Source organism: Pelecanus crispus, chromosome Z (assembly GCF_030463565.1).
Source record: "Pelecanus crispus isolate bPelCri1 chromosome Z, bPelCri1.pri, whole genome shotgun sequence".
In the NCBI taxonomy this organism is placed as follows: Eukaryota; Metazoa; Chordata; class Aves; order Pelecaniformes; family Pelecanidae; genus Pelecanus; species Pelecanus crispus.
Window position 1 is genome coordinate 65,160,154 of NC_134676.1, and position 16,060 is coordinate 65,176,213.

A 16,060-nucleotide genomic window follows, 5' to 3' on the forward strand; every position below is an offset into this window, starting at 1 on the left:
AATTCACACACATTAGAGAAGGAAAAATCCCCTTATTTTCAAAACATATAGATACATGTAGATCAAAACATGTATGTTTTCAAAACATATACATACATGCTCAAGAATAAACTGACTCCCTCCATTATGACATGAGCTTTACAGTAGTTTAAGCTTGGCTTGGACTGAAAATAAAGAGACTTGAACTCTGGCCAGCAGAGCTCCTTTGGAACTGTTTGTTAAGAGAGAAGAATGAGGTCTGAAGCAGTCCAAGAACATCGACGTTTCATTTACCATCTTCAAGTAGTTTTTGTAAGTTGTTCTGTATCTTAGAAAAAGAGAGAAAAATAATTGGGAGGCAGGAAGTATTATACTGCATTTAAAAAAAAAAAAGAAAAAAAAATCAACATATGCTCTTCAATATACTCTGTGTATGCACGTTAATTCTGTCAGAACTATTCATACCAATGGTATTCATGTTAAATGCTTTCTGCACTACAGTCAAAGGAAACATCTGGATCAGCTGGCAGCACACCTAGCTTTCATCTTATGAGTATCTCCTGCAGTTTCCTTCTATAGATTCTCTCCTTCACTAGGTATGAGAAAATAAGATAGGGAAAAAATAAGAGCTAGAAAGAAAGGGACAAGAAACCCAATTATTTTGAATTCGATCAAAACCGAATAAAAGCCTCAAACTTCAAAGTTGCAGCTCTTAGGTGTAAGTGGATAGTTCAAACAGTTTTGTAACACCTTCAGCTACACAGCTGGCTATGATGTGTGCAGCAAAATAAGGTCTTCTAACCACCAGCAGACATGTCCCATTTGCCAGATTTAGTGTATTGATTGTGGGTTATCTTTCCTTAGTTACACTGAAGGCAATGCCAGCCAGTCACATCCTCAAGGATGATTTGCACAGACCTATTTTACACAGGCTATTTATCCACCTTACATCTCCTTGTCCTTAAAAGCAGAGAGCAGGGAATATAGGGGGTCACATCCCCTGGCACTTGTGTTCTCTGTATCTTAGTAACTAGCAGTCACTGGCTACAGAAGGTTTAGTCACAGCTACTTTCAGACTTTACTTGGAGGAGCCATGGTACTTGCTGTTCAAGGATACCACTTCTTAATCCTGCCTCATGATTTCCACCCCAGATGTACACCTTTTTCAAGAGGGGCATTTTGGGGAAAGGAAAACAGTAAGAAGCACTGAATTTTGTAAGAGTCAACGCACACAGAGCAACTCCCTCTTCACAAGCTGCATTAGAGTAAGGGCATGGGTAACATCAGGCCATGTTTTGCCTCCCCCTATTTAATGCTTTATTCTCTGATACAAATGGTGCATTTTCACAACCTGTTAAATACACTTAAACGCCAAATCAAAATTCTACTAAGCCATGGTAATTCCTTGGCTCCAGTATGAAAATCACAAGGTCACACTGAAAAAGTCATTGCAACATACTCTTGCACTGAACATTTTTTAACTGGAGAGAAATTTTTAGGTTTTAACCTAGATAACTTCTGTACTCTAGTTTACAATGTTGCAGTCGCACAGGAAGCAAGGGGAGAGATGACAAGTTATGCTGGAACTTTTATGCTACCTTTGCTGCTGAAGCCAGCTGCAGCCAATTACTAGCACTTTTCACTGAAGCATATGAAACAGTTAAGCAACAGCTGTAACTTTGCTCAGAGAACATAAAGCTGTTAGATTTCTACCAGTTTTGCAGTACAAGAGTAGGTCAAACATCCTGGTCTAACCACCGCTCATCTAGATTAGAGAGGACTGGGATGTGGCAATATGCAGCTACAGGCAATACTCATGCAGCTTGTAGGCAGAGCAGCTGATTGTGTCTTCAGTATTTGGCAAATACAAGGTAAGACTTTAAGGAACCAAACCTGTAGACACTAGCTGAAAAAAGCACATGACTTAAGACTCCAATTCAGGACAGAGGGTCACTTCTCTGGGAATAGCTGAATGATCTGACCATCCAGCTGCTTTTTACTGCATCTCCAAGCAGAGACTATATAAGGGAGTGCAAAGTGCAAAGGGCTGATGCAAAGGGCTGGCTGGCTTCCTGCTTAAATGAAGGTCTCCCATGAACCATCTTGCCAGCCTGTCCGAGACAGCTGGAAAGCAGTAACCTCTTAAATTACCTAATTTGGCTAAAGATTGTATCTGGTAATCATCTGGTAAGCATTTTCCCCTTGTATTCACATTGTTCTTATCCAGAGCGTACAGAGGGGTTATGCTAGCATTACTCTAGACTTCCACAGCCAGGGGGGTGGACATGTGGGAGGAGAAACCTCTTTTTTTGGCAGTCTTTGTAAAACCTATGCCTCACAGGTAAACAGTGATATTATATAATCCTAGCTTTATGCTATTTGAGAAACTTGGTTTGGGAAAAAGTAGGTGTTGAAAGACCTTGGCATGCACTCAGTTTTAGAAACAGAGGCAAAAATATCCCATGTGACTTAAGCACATTGGAATTCAAGTAACTTTTGTTTTCGCTCCACTTACTACTTTTTTCACGCTTGGCCAGTGTATGTGTTCCCAACACGTAACATTTCACACACCTGTATGGGGTGCAGTTGTCAAGGTTTGGGGGCAGGGGCAGGACAGGGGGCTGCTGTGGGAAGAGGCCAGGGGCTGCTCTGTGCTGGACACAGCTGCTCCAGCAGCCTCCAATGGACTCACTGTAGGGCACAGCTGAGGTCCCCAGCCAAGACAGTAGTGAAGCCTCTGGGAAAGTCTATTTAAGAAAGGGGAAAAACACAAACAGAGAGAGGAGGAGAGTAAGAGGGTGAGGGAACAGCAGAAGCAACACCAAGGTCTGAGAACGAGAAGGAGAAGGAGGAGGTGCTCCAGGGCAGAGAAGATGTCCACACCACAGCCCACAGAGAGTCCATGACAGAGCAGGCGGTTATTTCCTGAAAAACTGGAGCCCTTGGAGGAGCCCATGCTGCAGCAGGGGGAAAATGGGGGAATAAAGGAGCTGCAGAGAGAAAATTGTTACATACTGACTGTAACCCTCCACCAGCCCCACTTGGGGGGCAGGGAGTGGGGTGAAGAGGTGGGAGCGAAGGAGTGAAGTTGAGCCTGGGACAGCGGGGAGGAAAGGTATTGTTCTATTATTTATCCTTGTTTCTCACTACCCAAATCTGTTTTAACTAGCACTATATTAAATTGATTTTCCCCAAGTCGAGTCTGTTTTGCCTGAGACGGTTAACTGTAAGGAACCTCTCTGCCTTTGTCTTGACCCATGAGCTTTCTTATCCTATCTTCTCCCCCTGCCCTGCTAGGAAGGGGGAGTGAGAGGGCAGCTGGGTGGGTGTCTGACCACTGGCCAAGGTTAGCCCACCACACCACCTGAAGTGAAAATAAGGTCTGCACACCCACTCTTGTTTTGTGTAGGTTTCCAATTAAAGTCAGCAAGCGCATTTAGTTTTGCAGTGAGATAATGGTAAAAAGCAAAGGTCAGGTATAGGGAATTATACAACTGGTGCAGCAGCATTTGTTTTACCAAAGTGAAACAGGCAGATTCCAGCCACTTCAAATAAAGAGGATGACTACATATGAAAGCTAGCATCATTTTTCTTAATCAAAAAAACAAAACTCAAACAAAAGTCCCAGACAGAAAATTTCATCAAATAGTAATAAAGGTTAAGTTCAGAATCCTTAGCCTTGATGAATAAAAAAAATTTACAACATTACAGGCAATAATGACCCCTGAAATGTCCAGTTTATTAGTATTCCTGGTTGAAAGCCTCAGCTCAAGGCAAAACATTTACACATACTTGGGCTTGTACTTGGGATAATTTGTAGTCCATAAACCAGTCCTTTGCCTAGGAAAACATCAAATCTGGGTGTAACTTGGCACTCTTCAAAACAACAGACCATAGAAATTAACCAAGAACCTGATTGAGTGTATCAGCATTTGCATTATATCATAGGAAGTTACCTTTTCCAATTTTATAAGATTAGCAGCTAACTCATCACAAAGGGCATCAGCATTAATGTGTAGATGAGATCCCAAACCTTGGCGCACTGGATGTCTGCCAAACAGAATAAAGAAGTAAGTGTGACAGAAGTGAAAAAGAGGAAAACAGAACTGAGATATGCATGTAGATGCGAATACAATGCTGACACTGTGAGCTGTACTTATTTACAAAAACAAAGGCCTAAGTCACTTTTGCACTCTTTGCTACATTCTTTACATGGTCTTATTCTCCAGGAGTTTGGATGGAAAACTTTACAGGTATTTCCACTGGAAATAAGTTGAAAAGTTGCATAAGTTCCATGTCCTGTGACTTGCAGGAAATCAAAAAGCCCAACCCCTTGACACAGCAGGAGTGCACATTAGATCATCCTGTCATCTTGTACTGTTTCGGGTCAGAACAACAGAAAACAGGACTTTCTCATGTAAGAGTGCTTCAGAAGAGGGACACAGCATCCTGCTAATCAAAACATGCCCAAGTGGGAAAATGGCTTTTGACATTGCCTACAATTAGAGGTAGGTTTACCCCTCTCCTTGCATTATTGGTAAAATATAAATGCAAGCCTGTAAGATAAAAAACCATTTCCTCCCTATTCCTTTTTTATCAAGAACTTAGGTCTTCTGACACATGCACACAAGTCCTACTGCTTTCCACAGAAGACAGCTGAGAGCAGTTGGATCCTAAGCAGCATTGTCATTGTTCAATATGACCACAAGTGCATTGTTAAGAGTGACCTGTTCATCATGGATGGGTCATCAAAGCAAGCTGAATTAAGAAGCACCCTTATTCAAGAACTTGCTACAGGTTTGAAACACTTTGAAGACAGTTCCACCCAGCCTGGTTACAGCTCTGGCTTGAATTTTATTTTTCCGCTCTGTTTTTCAGGTGGTACTTCTCCAGCTGTCAGCATTCCCACTCAGACTCTATGTGGCTGCAGGTTTTGCAGTGAGATTTATAAACTTACTTTTACAGCCATGTTTTTCAGAGCAGCTCAGAGAAAAATCAGTTATAAGAAGGGGAGAAGAGTTAATGCAAAATTTAATGCTGAATAAACTGATTAGTATTCTCAGCAGTATCCAGTTAACTGCCTTCTGTCCTAAGAGAGGAACAGGAAGCTGATACAACTTACAGTGGCATACTACTGTGGTGTATGCCCCTGCACTGCCTCTCCATTTGATGTTTGCATATTTCCTATCCATGCAACATGGAGATTAAAAAAAAAAAAAAATTCAGGGGCAGATGACATCCACGACTCAAGCTACAGAATGGAACTATCAGTGGAACTATGGCCGCTTTCCCTGTTTCTTCTTCAAATACACAAAGAACCTTCCCTTGGTGTGTTTGGGTTTTTTTTTTTTTGGTTTGGTTTTGTGGTGTGGGTTTGTGGGGGGATTTGTTTATTTATTTATCTATCTATCTATATAGGCATGACAGCATATCAGCTGCTAAAGAGAATGTAGGCAGGCCAAAGCTTTAGAAAACATACAAGCAAGTCAGATGTATTAGCCCGAAGATTATGAAGTATCTTCTGTCATCTTAGGCTCGTTAAATGACATTAAGACTGAAGACCAAAGTTACACTGTTTCCACAGAATCATTGCTCTGGAAAGGAACTACTCACTTCAGCAGCTTACACTCAAGTTACTCACAGCTATCTGAAACATTTTCAAGGCAGCAGTACACCATGATGTATCACATTTGTACTAAAAGTCTTAAACAGAAAGCTGTGAGATGAGGCTAGTAGAGATACAAGAACTACAGGACACTAAAGTATCACAAGGCCACTACAGTATCACAGTGGTTTCTGAAGAAAATAGATGAGCGTGAAAGATACTGGAAAAAGATTTTAAAACCCCAAAGTTTTACAGAGTGTATCTTACTCCTTAATATGTGAATCAAAGGATGTGATGGAAATAAGACGTTCCTCCAGGACACTGATTTTGTATCTCATGTAGAAGGTAGAAAATATTAACACACACACACTGTAAAAGAGAAAAATAAGGTACATCAGTTAATGGAAACTTTACAGGTACCTGACAAATTTAATGTTAAAAGCCATTTAAATTGTACTTGTACTTATTGCATAATAAAGGTATCATTCTTAGAACCACCTCAGGAATACCCATCAGTGGCATTCAGACAGATATGAATCTCAGCCTTGAGTATGGCTTTGCTGTAAAATGAACTTAGAATCATAGAATCATAGAATCGTCTAGGCTGGAAAAGACCTTTAAGATCATCCAGTCCAACCATTAACCTACACTACCAAGCCCACCTAAACCAATCAAGGGCAGACTAGACTAAACCATATCCCGAAGTGCCACATCTACCTGTTTTTTGAACACTTGCAAGTAGTTAAACACTTTTAACATTTCCTGAACCAAAAGACCCTTTGCTTTCAAAAGTAAAAGGCCTGTTAAGTAAGCCTACCCCAGCATTTCTAGTTCTGAAAAGAGTAAAGGCCATAATTCCCAATAATTTCCTTTTTTCAAGTGAAGCTTAGATTATATTAATCTATGTAAGCATAAGAAAATCATAGTATTTTGACAATCTTGGTATTAATTGCTAACTTACAGAACTGCATAAAATATAAGTACATGGTTCAGAGATAAGAGCTTCTGGGACTTCACTTTGTGGAAGAACCTCAAGGCTTCAGAATCACCTGTGAGAAAAAGAACTGAGTGTTACTTTGATCAAAGCAGACCATAACACACAAACAATGTTTTGAAGCATGCAACAGGTAACATGTTATATAGGGAGGGATAAACAAGAAAGATCTTCCAAATTATGTGAACTGACAGAACTATGCAAACTTATCTCAACTAACTCCAGCTGAAGATCTGCCCTTGACTCGTACCATTTCGAGAACTGTTTTGGGCTTTTCCATCAGGTCCGTGTTTACTGTGTGCATCTGAATGGACAGACTTTGCCTCAGTCTTGGAAACTTTCAAGTGAGTCTGTGTCTCAACAACATCATCATCTGTCAAAAGCAAGATTTTTAATAAAGCTGAAATATGAAGTCAGAGGAAGCTGTTGGTAGCTTAAGAGAGTCAAGGAGTAGGGGAAGAGGAGGATTTTAACAGGTGCATTTCTGGACCTGGACAGAAAGCAACAGTTGGTTTAGTAGCCTTAAAACAGTTTGCATAGTAATTCCACATCATCACAAAACATGGAGAAGCACCTCGACTGGAAGAGAACGATGTATGCTGCATTTACATTTCCAGATCCTTTGAAAGATAGCAACCTGTGCAAACTTTGAAGGTTATCACTCAATTTCCAGTCAGAAGATTATACACATACAAAAGTCATCTCGCAAAAGGACTGAATGTGTTAGAGTAATGATTCCAAATGACTTTAATAGCAACATCAAATGGACATATTGCATCATGACTTTAAAAAGGAGATTATATAGCTCACTTTCATGACTTTTTTAAATACAGATCATGTCTTGAAAGAGATGGGACAGAAAAATCTATTCACACTCAGTTTCATTCATGCTTTACTTGCACACCCTGGGCTGCTCTAATGATGTACAAGAAACAGAATCATGAGTGACAGATGTGTTCCCCCCAGACCTCTATTCCTTTTTCTAGGGTGATTCTTTAACTGTATATTGTTTTTTCAATTGTGGAAAAGGAAAACAGAAAGGTTTGAAATAGTTATTAGCTGTAAGGAGGTAAGACAGCAAGTTAAATCATTATTGTGAAGCACTGCTGTGACAAGTGATGACACCACAATTTAGTTCCTGCTTCACAAACACCACCAAACAATTAAAAATGCACACAGAGTAAACACCAAAGATGAATGAAAGCAAATAGCCCCAAATCATACCACCGAACAAAAGACACATAGGACAAAAGAAGAGTTAATTAAAACTAACATGACAGAAAATTTGCATTAAAAAAATGGTAATATTTCATTTAAAAGTAATGGTAAAAGTTTCTTATTATACAAATTATTTTATAGTCAAGATGGAACCTGGAGTAATAACAGCATAACAACACATTAATATGTTAACATATATTAATTGTACAGTAGAATAATACCCTAGGTTTTGCTAATAACATTCAGCATGTGCTACATAAAACAAGTTCTGCTGTACTTAATGAACTTATATGCAGTGAGTTTCTACACAGCATTCCTGCTAATTAGGTGAAGAACTTGAGGCATATGAGACTACAAACAGTAGTGTTAAGAAACAACAACTTTGGACAGTATCTTCAAATGTCTTAATAACTGCGAAGAATAAAATAAGGGTTTTAAAAACAAAGGCCCCAAAACACTATCAAAAATAACTTTTTTGACGACCAAAAGCCATCATAGTACAGAACGTTATTTGTATAGATTAGAATTTGTTATACTGTGACTTGAACTGCCTTAGAATAGGGGTTTTTGCTTGCTCGTTTCCTTTTCTTTTTTTAAAGGAGGAACATCTCCTACTTTGTATCTCTGCTAGCATAACTGATGGGGGATGAGGGGAGCAGACAGTACATGGATAAGCAGCTGGAGGCAGTAGTGACAAATCAGATCCGCTGCTGACCAAGTCATTGCATGAGTCTGGATTGCAAAAGGATATAATGATGGAAATGCAGCCATTGTACCTTTGAGGAAGACCTTAAAAAACATGTAATTCTCCAGGACTGTGGTGAATGTAGATTCTGCATCAGAAGGGGATTACAGAAGCAAAACAGAGCTAAGCCATTCTCATTTTCTTGGGGCCTCATGATCCCACTCACCTTGGAAACCTTCCAGCTCTGGGGTCTGTGAGCCTGTGCTGCTGGACTCTTCCATCTCTTGTATCCGCTGCTGCACTATTCCATCCAGATCACAATAGTCTTCATTGAAATCCTGATGGAGAGACAGTTACCAGAAAGCTCAGCCCTGTTCTAAATCTAAAGAACCTTATTTCCTCTGACCTCCCTCTAGAAAATGAACCAATAATTACAGATTTATACCCACTTAACCAGGAACAATCTCTGATACCAAAATGTTGAGATCAAGTTAGCAAAATATGGTCACGAGAATTCAAGCCTCATCCTCTGCCTTCGTTTAAGTGAAGCGGTTAAGTCTCTGTACAAAAGAAAGAGACTGTTAAGTTAGACAAACTGAGAAGTCCAGACCAGTCATTACTAGAATTAGACTCTGGTCATCACATGTGGCTACACAGCTCTTTCAGATGTCTGAACTGCCACACAGATGAAGGACTGCACTAGAAACACTTCAAAACCTGTTCATGGCAGAGGAAGAAGCAACTTTAAGTCAGTACAGAGCACTATGAAACCTGGCTGCTAAAGAGAGATATGTAAAGCATACAGACCTTGGAATATATCCAAAGCATATGCATGTATATATACTGCATGTGATCAGATCAAATTACGCCTATGCCAATCATTCCCATTGTTTCCTAATGTTAAAAAAACTCACGGAAGTTTTAGAAACAGATACCATGATTTCCTTCAGTTTCCTTTCTTCAGACATTGTACGTAGTACTTGCAATTAAAGGTGCCATGCAACAAAAGAACAAACCTCTAAGCCATTTACCAAGGGCAGAGTTGTAGGACGATCAGCCCTGAAGCTGTTTTCTGCAGAAGAGGGATTTGGACTGTTGCCCATGCTTGTATCCTGAAAAAAAGCAGCAGTGTTAACAAGGAACACACTCAGAAACTACCTAGCATTTAAAAGCAGGAAAGCAGTAATAATGAACACAAAGCTACATACCACCTTCCCTCCCATTAGTACTTACCTCAAGATGTCCACAGATAGATTTTAATAGCTTGTAGGTGGTGTCTCTGGAGAGTAAGGAGACAAACATGTACTGAAAAACAAAAGTTCCAAAACTGTTTGAGAAATGGCATACAGTACAAGCTTCCTTTATCTAAATAAATCTGATAGGTGGTTTTGCTGATCATGTAACTATTTTCAAGAACTTTACTATAGCAGGAAAAATCTCCACTCCTCCTAAGCCTATGACCTGAGGTTCATCACAAGAAACAGAACAGACACATAACAGTTACCATGTTCTGCTGCAGAACCAGAGCATTGTCCAAATCTGTTCTTTTTTTAAAAAAGACTTTGCATACTATGTTTTACCTACCCCTTTAAAAAAAAAAACAAACCAAAAAATGCAATTTGTTTTTGTACAGTCTCCTGCATCCACAAAATATTTGTGCAATGAAAATGGGCTGGTTCTAAAGCTGCTCTTAGGATAATCATATTTTCTACTGATTGATGCTACCCTTGATTGGTTTAGTGTGGACTTGGTAGTGTAGGTTAATGACTGGACTGGATGATCTTAAAGGTCTTTTCCAACCTAAATGATTCTATGATTCTATGATACAATTACTGTTCCCAAGTATCACTGTAAGCAAATGTATTTTGTGCATCTAAGGTATTGCTGGTCAGTTAAGAGACCCAAGTAAATGAAAGAATACTGTCAGAGCTGCCAACAAGGCAGGTAACTCTCTGTGCATGCACTTTCTGACCCAGCTGTTTCAGTTCTACCCAGTGCTACTTACACAGCAGCCTTGGAGAATGGGGAACAATAGATTACAGAAAGCAGGTGGCAAACAGAGATTCCGTTTCTTATTCTCTCACCAAGTTCTACATAACTTTGTTTACTGCAGATCCAAAGAAAAAACACACGAGGAATAAAAATCATCCTTGCCTGTCACAAGAGAGGAGGCAGAAAAAGCTAGAATCATCCCCTAAGAAACCAGATCCTCCAGGGCCCTAAGTCTAAATGCCCACATGTGACCAGTTCCTACAGCTGTTTAAATGGCCACTTGGCACCTTCAAGAATCCCTCGTATTACTGCCAATAAGTAGGGAGGAAAAAAAAAAAGTAGAAAAAAAATGAAAAAGAAAGCCAGCAGAACACAATAGTTTCACGCTCTACCAGTACTTACTCTATCTGTGATTGTTGCTATAATCAGAGCATTTGGCACAAGAAGGGCAGTTTTGGTTTTCTTCAAAAGCGTCACTGAGAGCACAGGTATACTAATCTGAAATAAGATCAATGTAGTGTTAGAGTCCCAATACTATTGGGACATACAATACAATTTGCACATACAAATCTGTATGGTCTTTCACAAGGAGCCAGCCTACCAAATGTGATAAACCAAACCTTGAACACTCTTCACACAGATTTCTCCATTACGTCCCTGATTACTAATATTTCATATGAAACAGGTATGGTTTCAGATTATTACTATTTCTTAACTATTTTCACTTCTGTTTTCTTCAGATGCCAATCCAGGCTTTTGTTTGTGTCTTCCTTTCCTGATCCGTTCCGGCTCTTACAAGACTACAGGCTTAGTTCACTGTAGATCTGCAGAACAAAGCAGTCTTAAAGCTAGGCTTTACGTGTTTAAACAAAACATTTCAGAATATATCATACAAGAGGCTTGTGAAGAATGAACATAAAAGTCTTCTCAGCACTTACTGATCTTTTAGTCTGCAACAAGCAGCTGAGTAAACAGCTCATCCTTCAGTAATGTCGAAAGATCCAATACCCACACACCCACTGACTTACCTGTGTGTGCCATCCACACTGCCTACATTTACATTGAAAAGTTCTCAATTTTCCTTCCTGTTTTGTGTTTACATGCAACCCCATTAGCTTAATGCCTGCTAAGTTTCACAGTATTTCGCTTCAGATATTCTGTATGGGCTCTTCTTGTAAACCCCATGTTACAAAGGACCACACACCTGTTTTGACTTTCAGTTGAAAAGCCTACGGCTTAGCAAGTTAGGCAAATATAATAATCCTGGATACAAATGATTAGGATACAGCTCCTGTTGAAAATTCCTTTGGTATGTGCTGTCACAACTACCTGAGAAATTTAGAAGCAAGATTAAAAGTGTCCAAAGATTGTTCAATGAGTGATCACAGCACTGAATTAAAAACACATGTGAGTGCAGGAGGAGAATGAAGTTACTCTGTGCACAGCTTCATAAAACCTTGTTAACTTTTGTTCAGAACAGCAACACAAAGTCATGAAATGAAAAACTGTTTCAGGTAACAAAATATGTATTTGTGTACATTAGTCTGGGTGCAAGATTGCCAGCCACTGTTTAAGCATGGCTAGTCAAGTATCTGCTTGTCATCTAAGGGCTAGAAACCTAGAAACCCGCTCTTTAGTCAGTACTTAGTTTCTTTAAAAAAGTGTGCTAGCAGAAAAAAACCCAACCCAACCCAAAGCATATAATTTTAATTATTCTTAGTCCTAGGCCTGGGTCTAATAATCTGTAGGTCTGGTCATCATTTGTTCTATTGATTTTTTAACGTCAGCTTTATTTGTTCTGCTCCAGAAGCCATGTCTTTTGAAAATGGGTAATTAAACAGGTCCTCCACTATACCTTTTCTTCTTAAACTGGATATTGTATTGTTCCACAAAGCTTTTGCAACACTATTCAAAACAGCTTTTTCTGGGAGTGGGGAGAAGGGAGCAGCTATGGTGTGTGTTTGATGGGAAAAATCCAGAATCCTCAGGTAGTCAGAACAGAATCTGCATCACTTTTTTTTAAAAAAAAACAAACCCCAAACCAAACCAAAACCAGAAGATTTTTCAGCAGAAATCCTGCTAACAGTAATGATAAAAAAAGCGGATTAGAAGTTTTCTAATTGTTTCAGTTCACCTCAAAGAACCTTAAATCAGAGATGTCAATACCATTCTACTGCACACTATTTCCATGGATAACATTACAGTAATCAAGACTATACGTAAGTGGGATTAAGTACTTGCTTACTGCACTGTTACCCCAGCATTAGATTAAAATGGTAAAATCACTGCAAAGTACTTCATTTCTATCTGGAGTAATAATTACTTCAGGAAACAAGGTTTACCTGCAGGCAACTTGGAAAGCAACTAAAATGTGTTAAGATAATGCTTAGCTCCAGGAAAGACTCAAGGCCCATATATATAGCCAAACCAGAACTACCTGGAAAGACAGTCATGTCTTTCAAAGTCCATTCAATCCTGCAGAAGCAATCTTTTGTTTTTGAATATGCACAGTGCTTACACTGCAGATTCAAATCTCCTGGCTTGCATGGCTATTCCCTCCACCAAAGCATTCAATAAAAAAAATTCTGCAGGTAGAAGAATTAATGTTGAAAAATTTATTAGAACATGTAGACCTGCTATTTCTCACAATAAAACACTTTATCACTAAGCTTAAATTGTTTTACAAGTTCTAAGCAATAGAGGTTTTGTGTCTTGGAAACTTTGTCAGTGTATCTGACTGCTAAGAAGGTTCCTCCTCCTGTCAAGCTTGATTTCCTCCTCCCCTTCCCATTACATTATTTTTCATTATATCCCCAATTTTCCTGCATTTTTATTGATGGTATTCCTCAAAGCTTGTGCCTGCTGTATGTGACTGCACAAAGCTTTAAGTGTGTGTTGCAGGGGTAGGGGAAGACAGCTGGAAGTAAATGATCAGGCCTATACCCTTTATTCTTCATTTTCACTGCAATATTTTCTGAAAACAATGACACAGAATTGAGTAATCTGGACTATCACTATAGCCACATTTACAAATACTGTCCACGCTACCTAATCTTGTAGTATGTTTTCCCTTTTCATCATATACATAAATGTGTACATATTCCTGCATTTAAAACCCTGTTGACAAAGATCATCTCCTACTACTTTATCACTATCCTTCTGCATCTTTTTTTCCAGGTCTTTCTAGTCTACCTGATAGAGTTCTACTAGATTTTTGTACACATTTAGCTTAGCTTGAATTTAGAAAACTGTCCCGCAGTTTGAAGTAGTCACATTTGTTTGTGATTAACAGATTTCTAGTACAGCAGCTTCAATTTTAATAAAACTAATCGCCAAGATAGCTGTTACTAATCATGAATGACAGCATCCAATCACTTGTTAATTTTGATTTCCTTGTTTGCGCCATGGCTTTCACCAACATACACACTATCTGCATTAATGTACTGCCTAAGACTAACAGAATCCATTAACTAGGAATCAACAATAACTCAGTTTCTTGGGCCAAGCAGTAAAACACAGTAACCTGTAAGGTCACTATGAACAATGTGTTAATAATTTTAAGCATTCTTTAAAACTATTCCACCTTCTTAAAAGCCATTTCAAAGATAGATGGTGTTCCATCAAAAAGGTTGACAGCAGAGAAATGAGATACTGTCAACTCCTAAACTGGTTTCAGCACCTAATTGACCGACAAAGGGTCTGGATTAAACCAGGAACTTTGCTCAAGGAAGTACTTGAGAAAGAAGCCAAAGAAATCCTCACAGCACATCAAGCTGTTTCCCAACAAAAGCTCAAAACCAAAGCAGAGTTTATGTAAACAAAGAAAACCACTCTGAAAGCTCTGAATCAGCAGAACCAGAACACAAATCTGTTTGGAAAGGTGTTATTTTTATCTGTATGCATATCATTCACCACAGGGGGTCCAAGCCTTACGTGGGGTCATATCTGCACCGAGAAAGAGTAAATGATGATCTCGTAAATTAAGATCTTCCCGACTGTTCATGTCCCATTTCTGCTCTTCATACTAGGCTCACAAGTAAAGACCTAAAGAAAACTGGTTTTTCTTTGCCGGTTCTCTGTTTACACAGAACAGAAGGACTGCTAGAAGAATCCCTCAAAGACATTGCCACTCAACTCAGAAGCCAGTTTTAGTTGTTCTTCTTTAATTGTCTTAATATGCTGGATCCTTCCCTCCAGTTCCCCAGCTACAGTCTTGTAGTCCTTATACTTTCCAGCCTACCGTCCTCCTCCCCTTTTCCATACTTACCCCAAGAGAGACAGTTTTGTACAGTTTGTGCTACACAGGCTTGACAATGCCCTCACCACTGAAGGTCAGATCCCTTCCTTTCATCTATTTTTTTCAGACAGCAAGTCCTTAAGAGAGAGACTTGATTTTTAATAATAATAGCGCTCCAGTTCTAGAGTGACTTTCGGGCATCACTTCTGAACAGTGATTGTATTCAATAATTCAATTACACTTGTTCAATTCAATAATACTTAGAAGTATTAGTAGTATTCTAGCCTTGCATATTAATGTGAACTTCCGGTGATGAATAAACTGTTAAGGAACAGCATTACAGTTCTGTACGTAGAGATTTTACTAACCTTAGTGTCTTTACCAAAAACCTTGGAATGGAAGCAAATCCAGTTTTCAGAAAGGAATAACTTTCCTTGGTACAGAATTTCTTTCTGCAGAGCACAGGTAAAACCTGAAACAAATAGATACTCTATAATCTTTAAGGTAACCACAAACCAAGCCAACTGTTATCAGTTAGGCTTTTGTTTTGCTCTTTTTTTAAAACCGTAATACGTTTAGGTTTATACTTTTTGATAAATATTGTCAAACCTTGCAATATTCAGTAAGTATAACTAATATTGACAAGCTCTGGTGATTTCACAGGCCTAAGTTTAGACTCAAAATATCTGAAGGACAATGACTGAAATGCATAGTAACACGCAACTGGCTCCCAGAAGCCACAAATCCTCTCTGAGAGAGTACCACCTAACTTCCTATAAAGTTTTTGACTAGCTTTCAGGTAACTATATTGTGTAAATGTAAAGAGCTTAATGAAAGGTTTTGGCTTTAAACTTTTAGCTCTATAGCAGTTGTCTGTACTAGATGACCACAGAAGTACAACACATGTAAAGTAATACTGCTTTTACTTCACAAACCATTTCTCACTCATAAACCACTTTCCTTGTATTCCTTTCCAGAAACATTTGTTATACATATCTATGTAGAATTCTCTTGTAACTACCACAGAGAACAGTAGAATCTTTAAACTTTTTAAGTCCTGCTCCTGCCAGCAAAAACTCAAGCTAGTCACTTGGCCAGTGCTGTCTCAATTAAGCAGTGCCTTTAGTAAGGAAGCTTCAGTACCAATAAACCCTTGTACTAGGTTACTCTAGTAAAGTGCAAAGCAGGCTACAACTCCCAAAGATGCCCAATATCTGAAGATTTAAGTTTTCCAAGATGATAACAAAAACACCCACTGCATGCAGATGAAGGCCTTGTAGCTCTAGGCAGCTGGAGTTTAAGGTTTTTAAAATTTAGGTAGTCCCTCTTGTACATCACCACAGTTGGTAG

The 16,060-nt window shown here is 39.0% G+C and overlaps 1 protein-coding gene across 1 annotated transcript in view; it reads right to left on the reverse strand.

Moving 5' to 3' along the window:
• Positions 1-265: 265 nt before the first annotated feature.
• GRAMD2B (GRAM domain containing 2B) overlaps positions 266-16,060 on the reverse strand; it is a 54,003-nt gene continuing 38,208 nt past the window's right edge. Inside the window, exons 6-15 of the mRNA XM_075727108.1 lie at positions 15,079-15,182; positions 10,876-10,971; positions 9,715-9,786; positions 9,513-9,593; positions 8,708-8,819; positions 6,829-6,951; positions 6,546-6,633; positions 5,852-5,953; positions 3,936-4,029; positions 266-307 (exon numbers count right to left, since the gene is read on the reverse strand). Of these exons, the coding sequence (XP_075583223.1) occupies positions 266-307; positions 3,936-4,029; positions 5,852-5,953; positions 6,546-6,633; positions 6,829-6,951; positions 8,708-8,819; positions 9,513-9,593; positions 9,715-9,786; positions 10,876-10,971; positions 15,079-15,182 (914 nt within the window). The remainder of the gene's footprint in view (positions 308-3,935; positions 4,030-5,851; positions 5,954-6,545; positions 6,634-6,828; positions 6,952-8,707; positions 8,820-9,512; positions 9,594-9,714; positions 9,787-10,875; positions 10,972-15,078; positions 15,183-16,060) is intronic.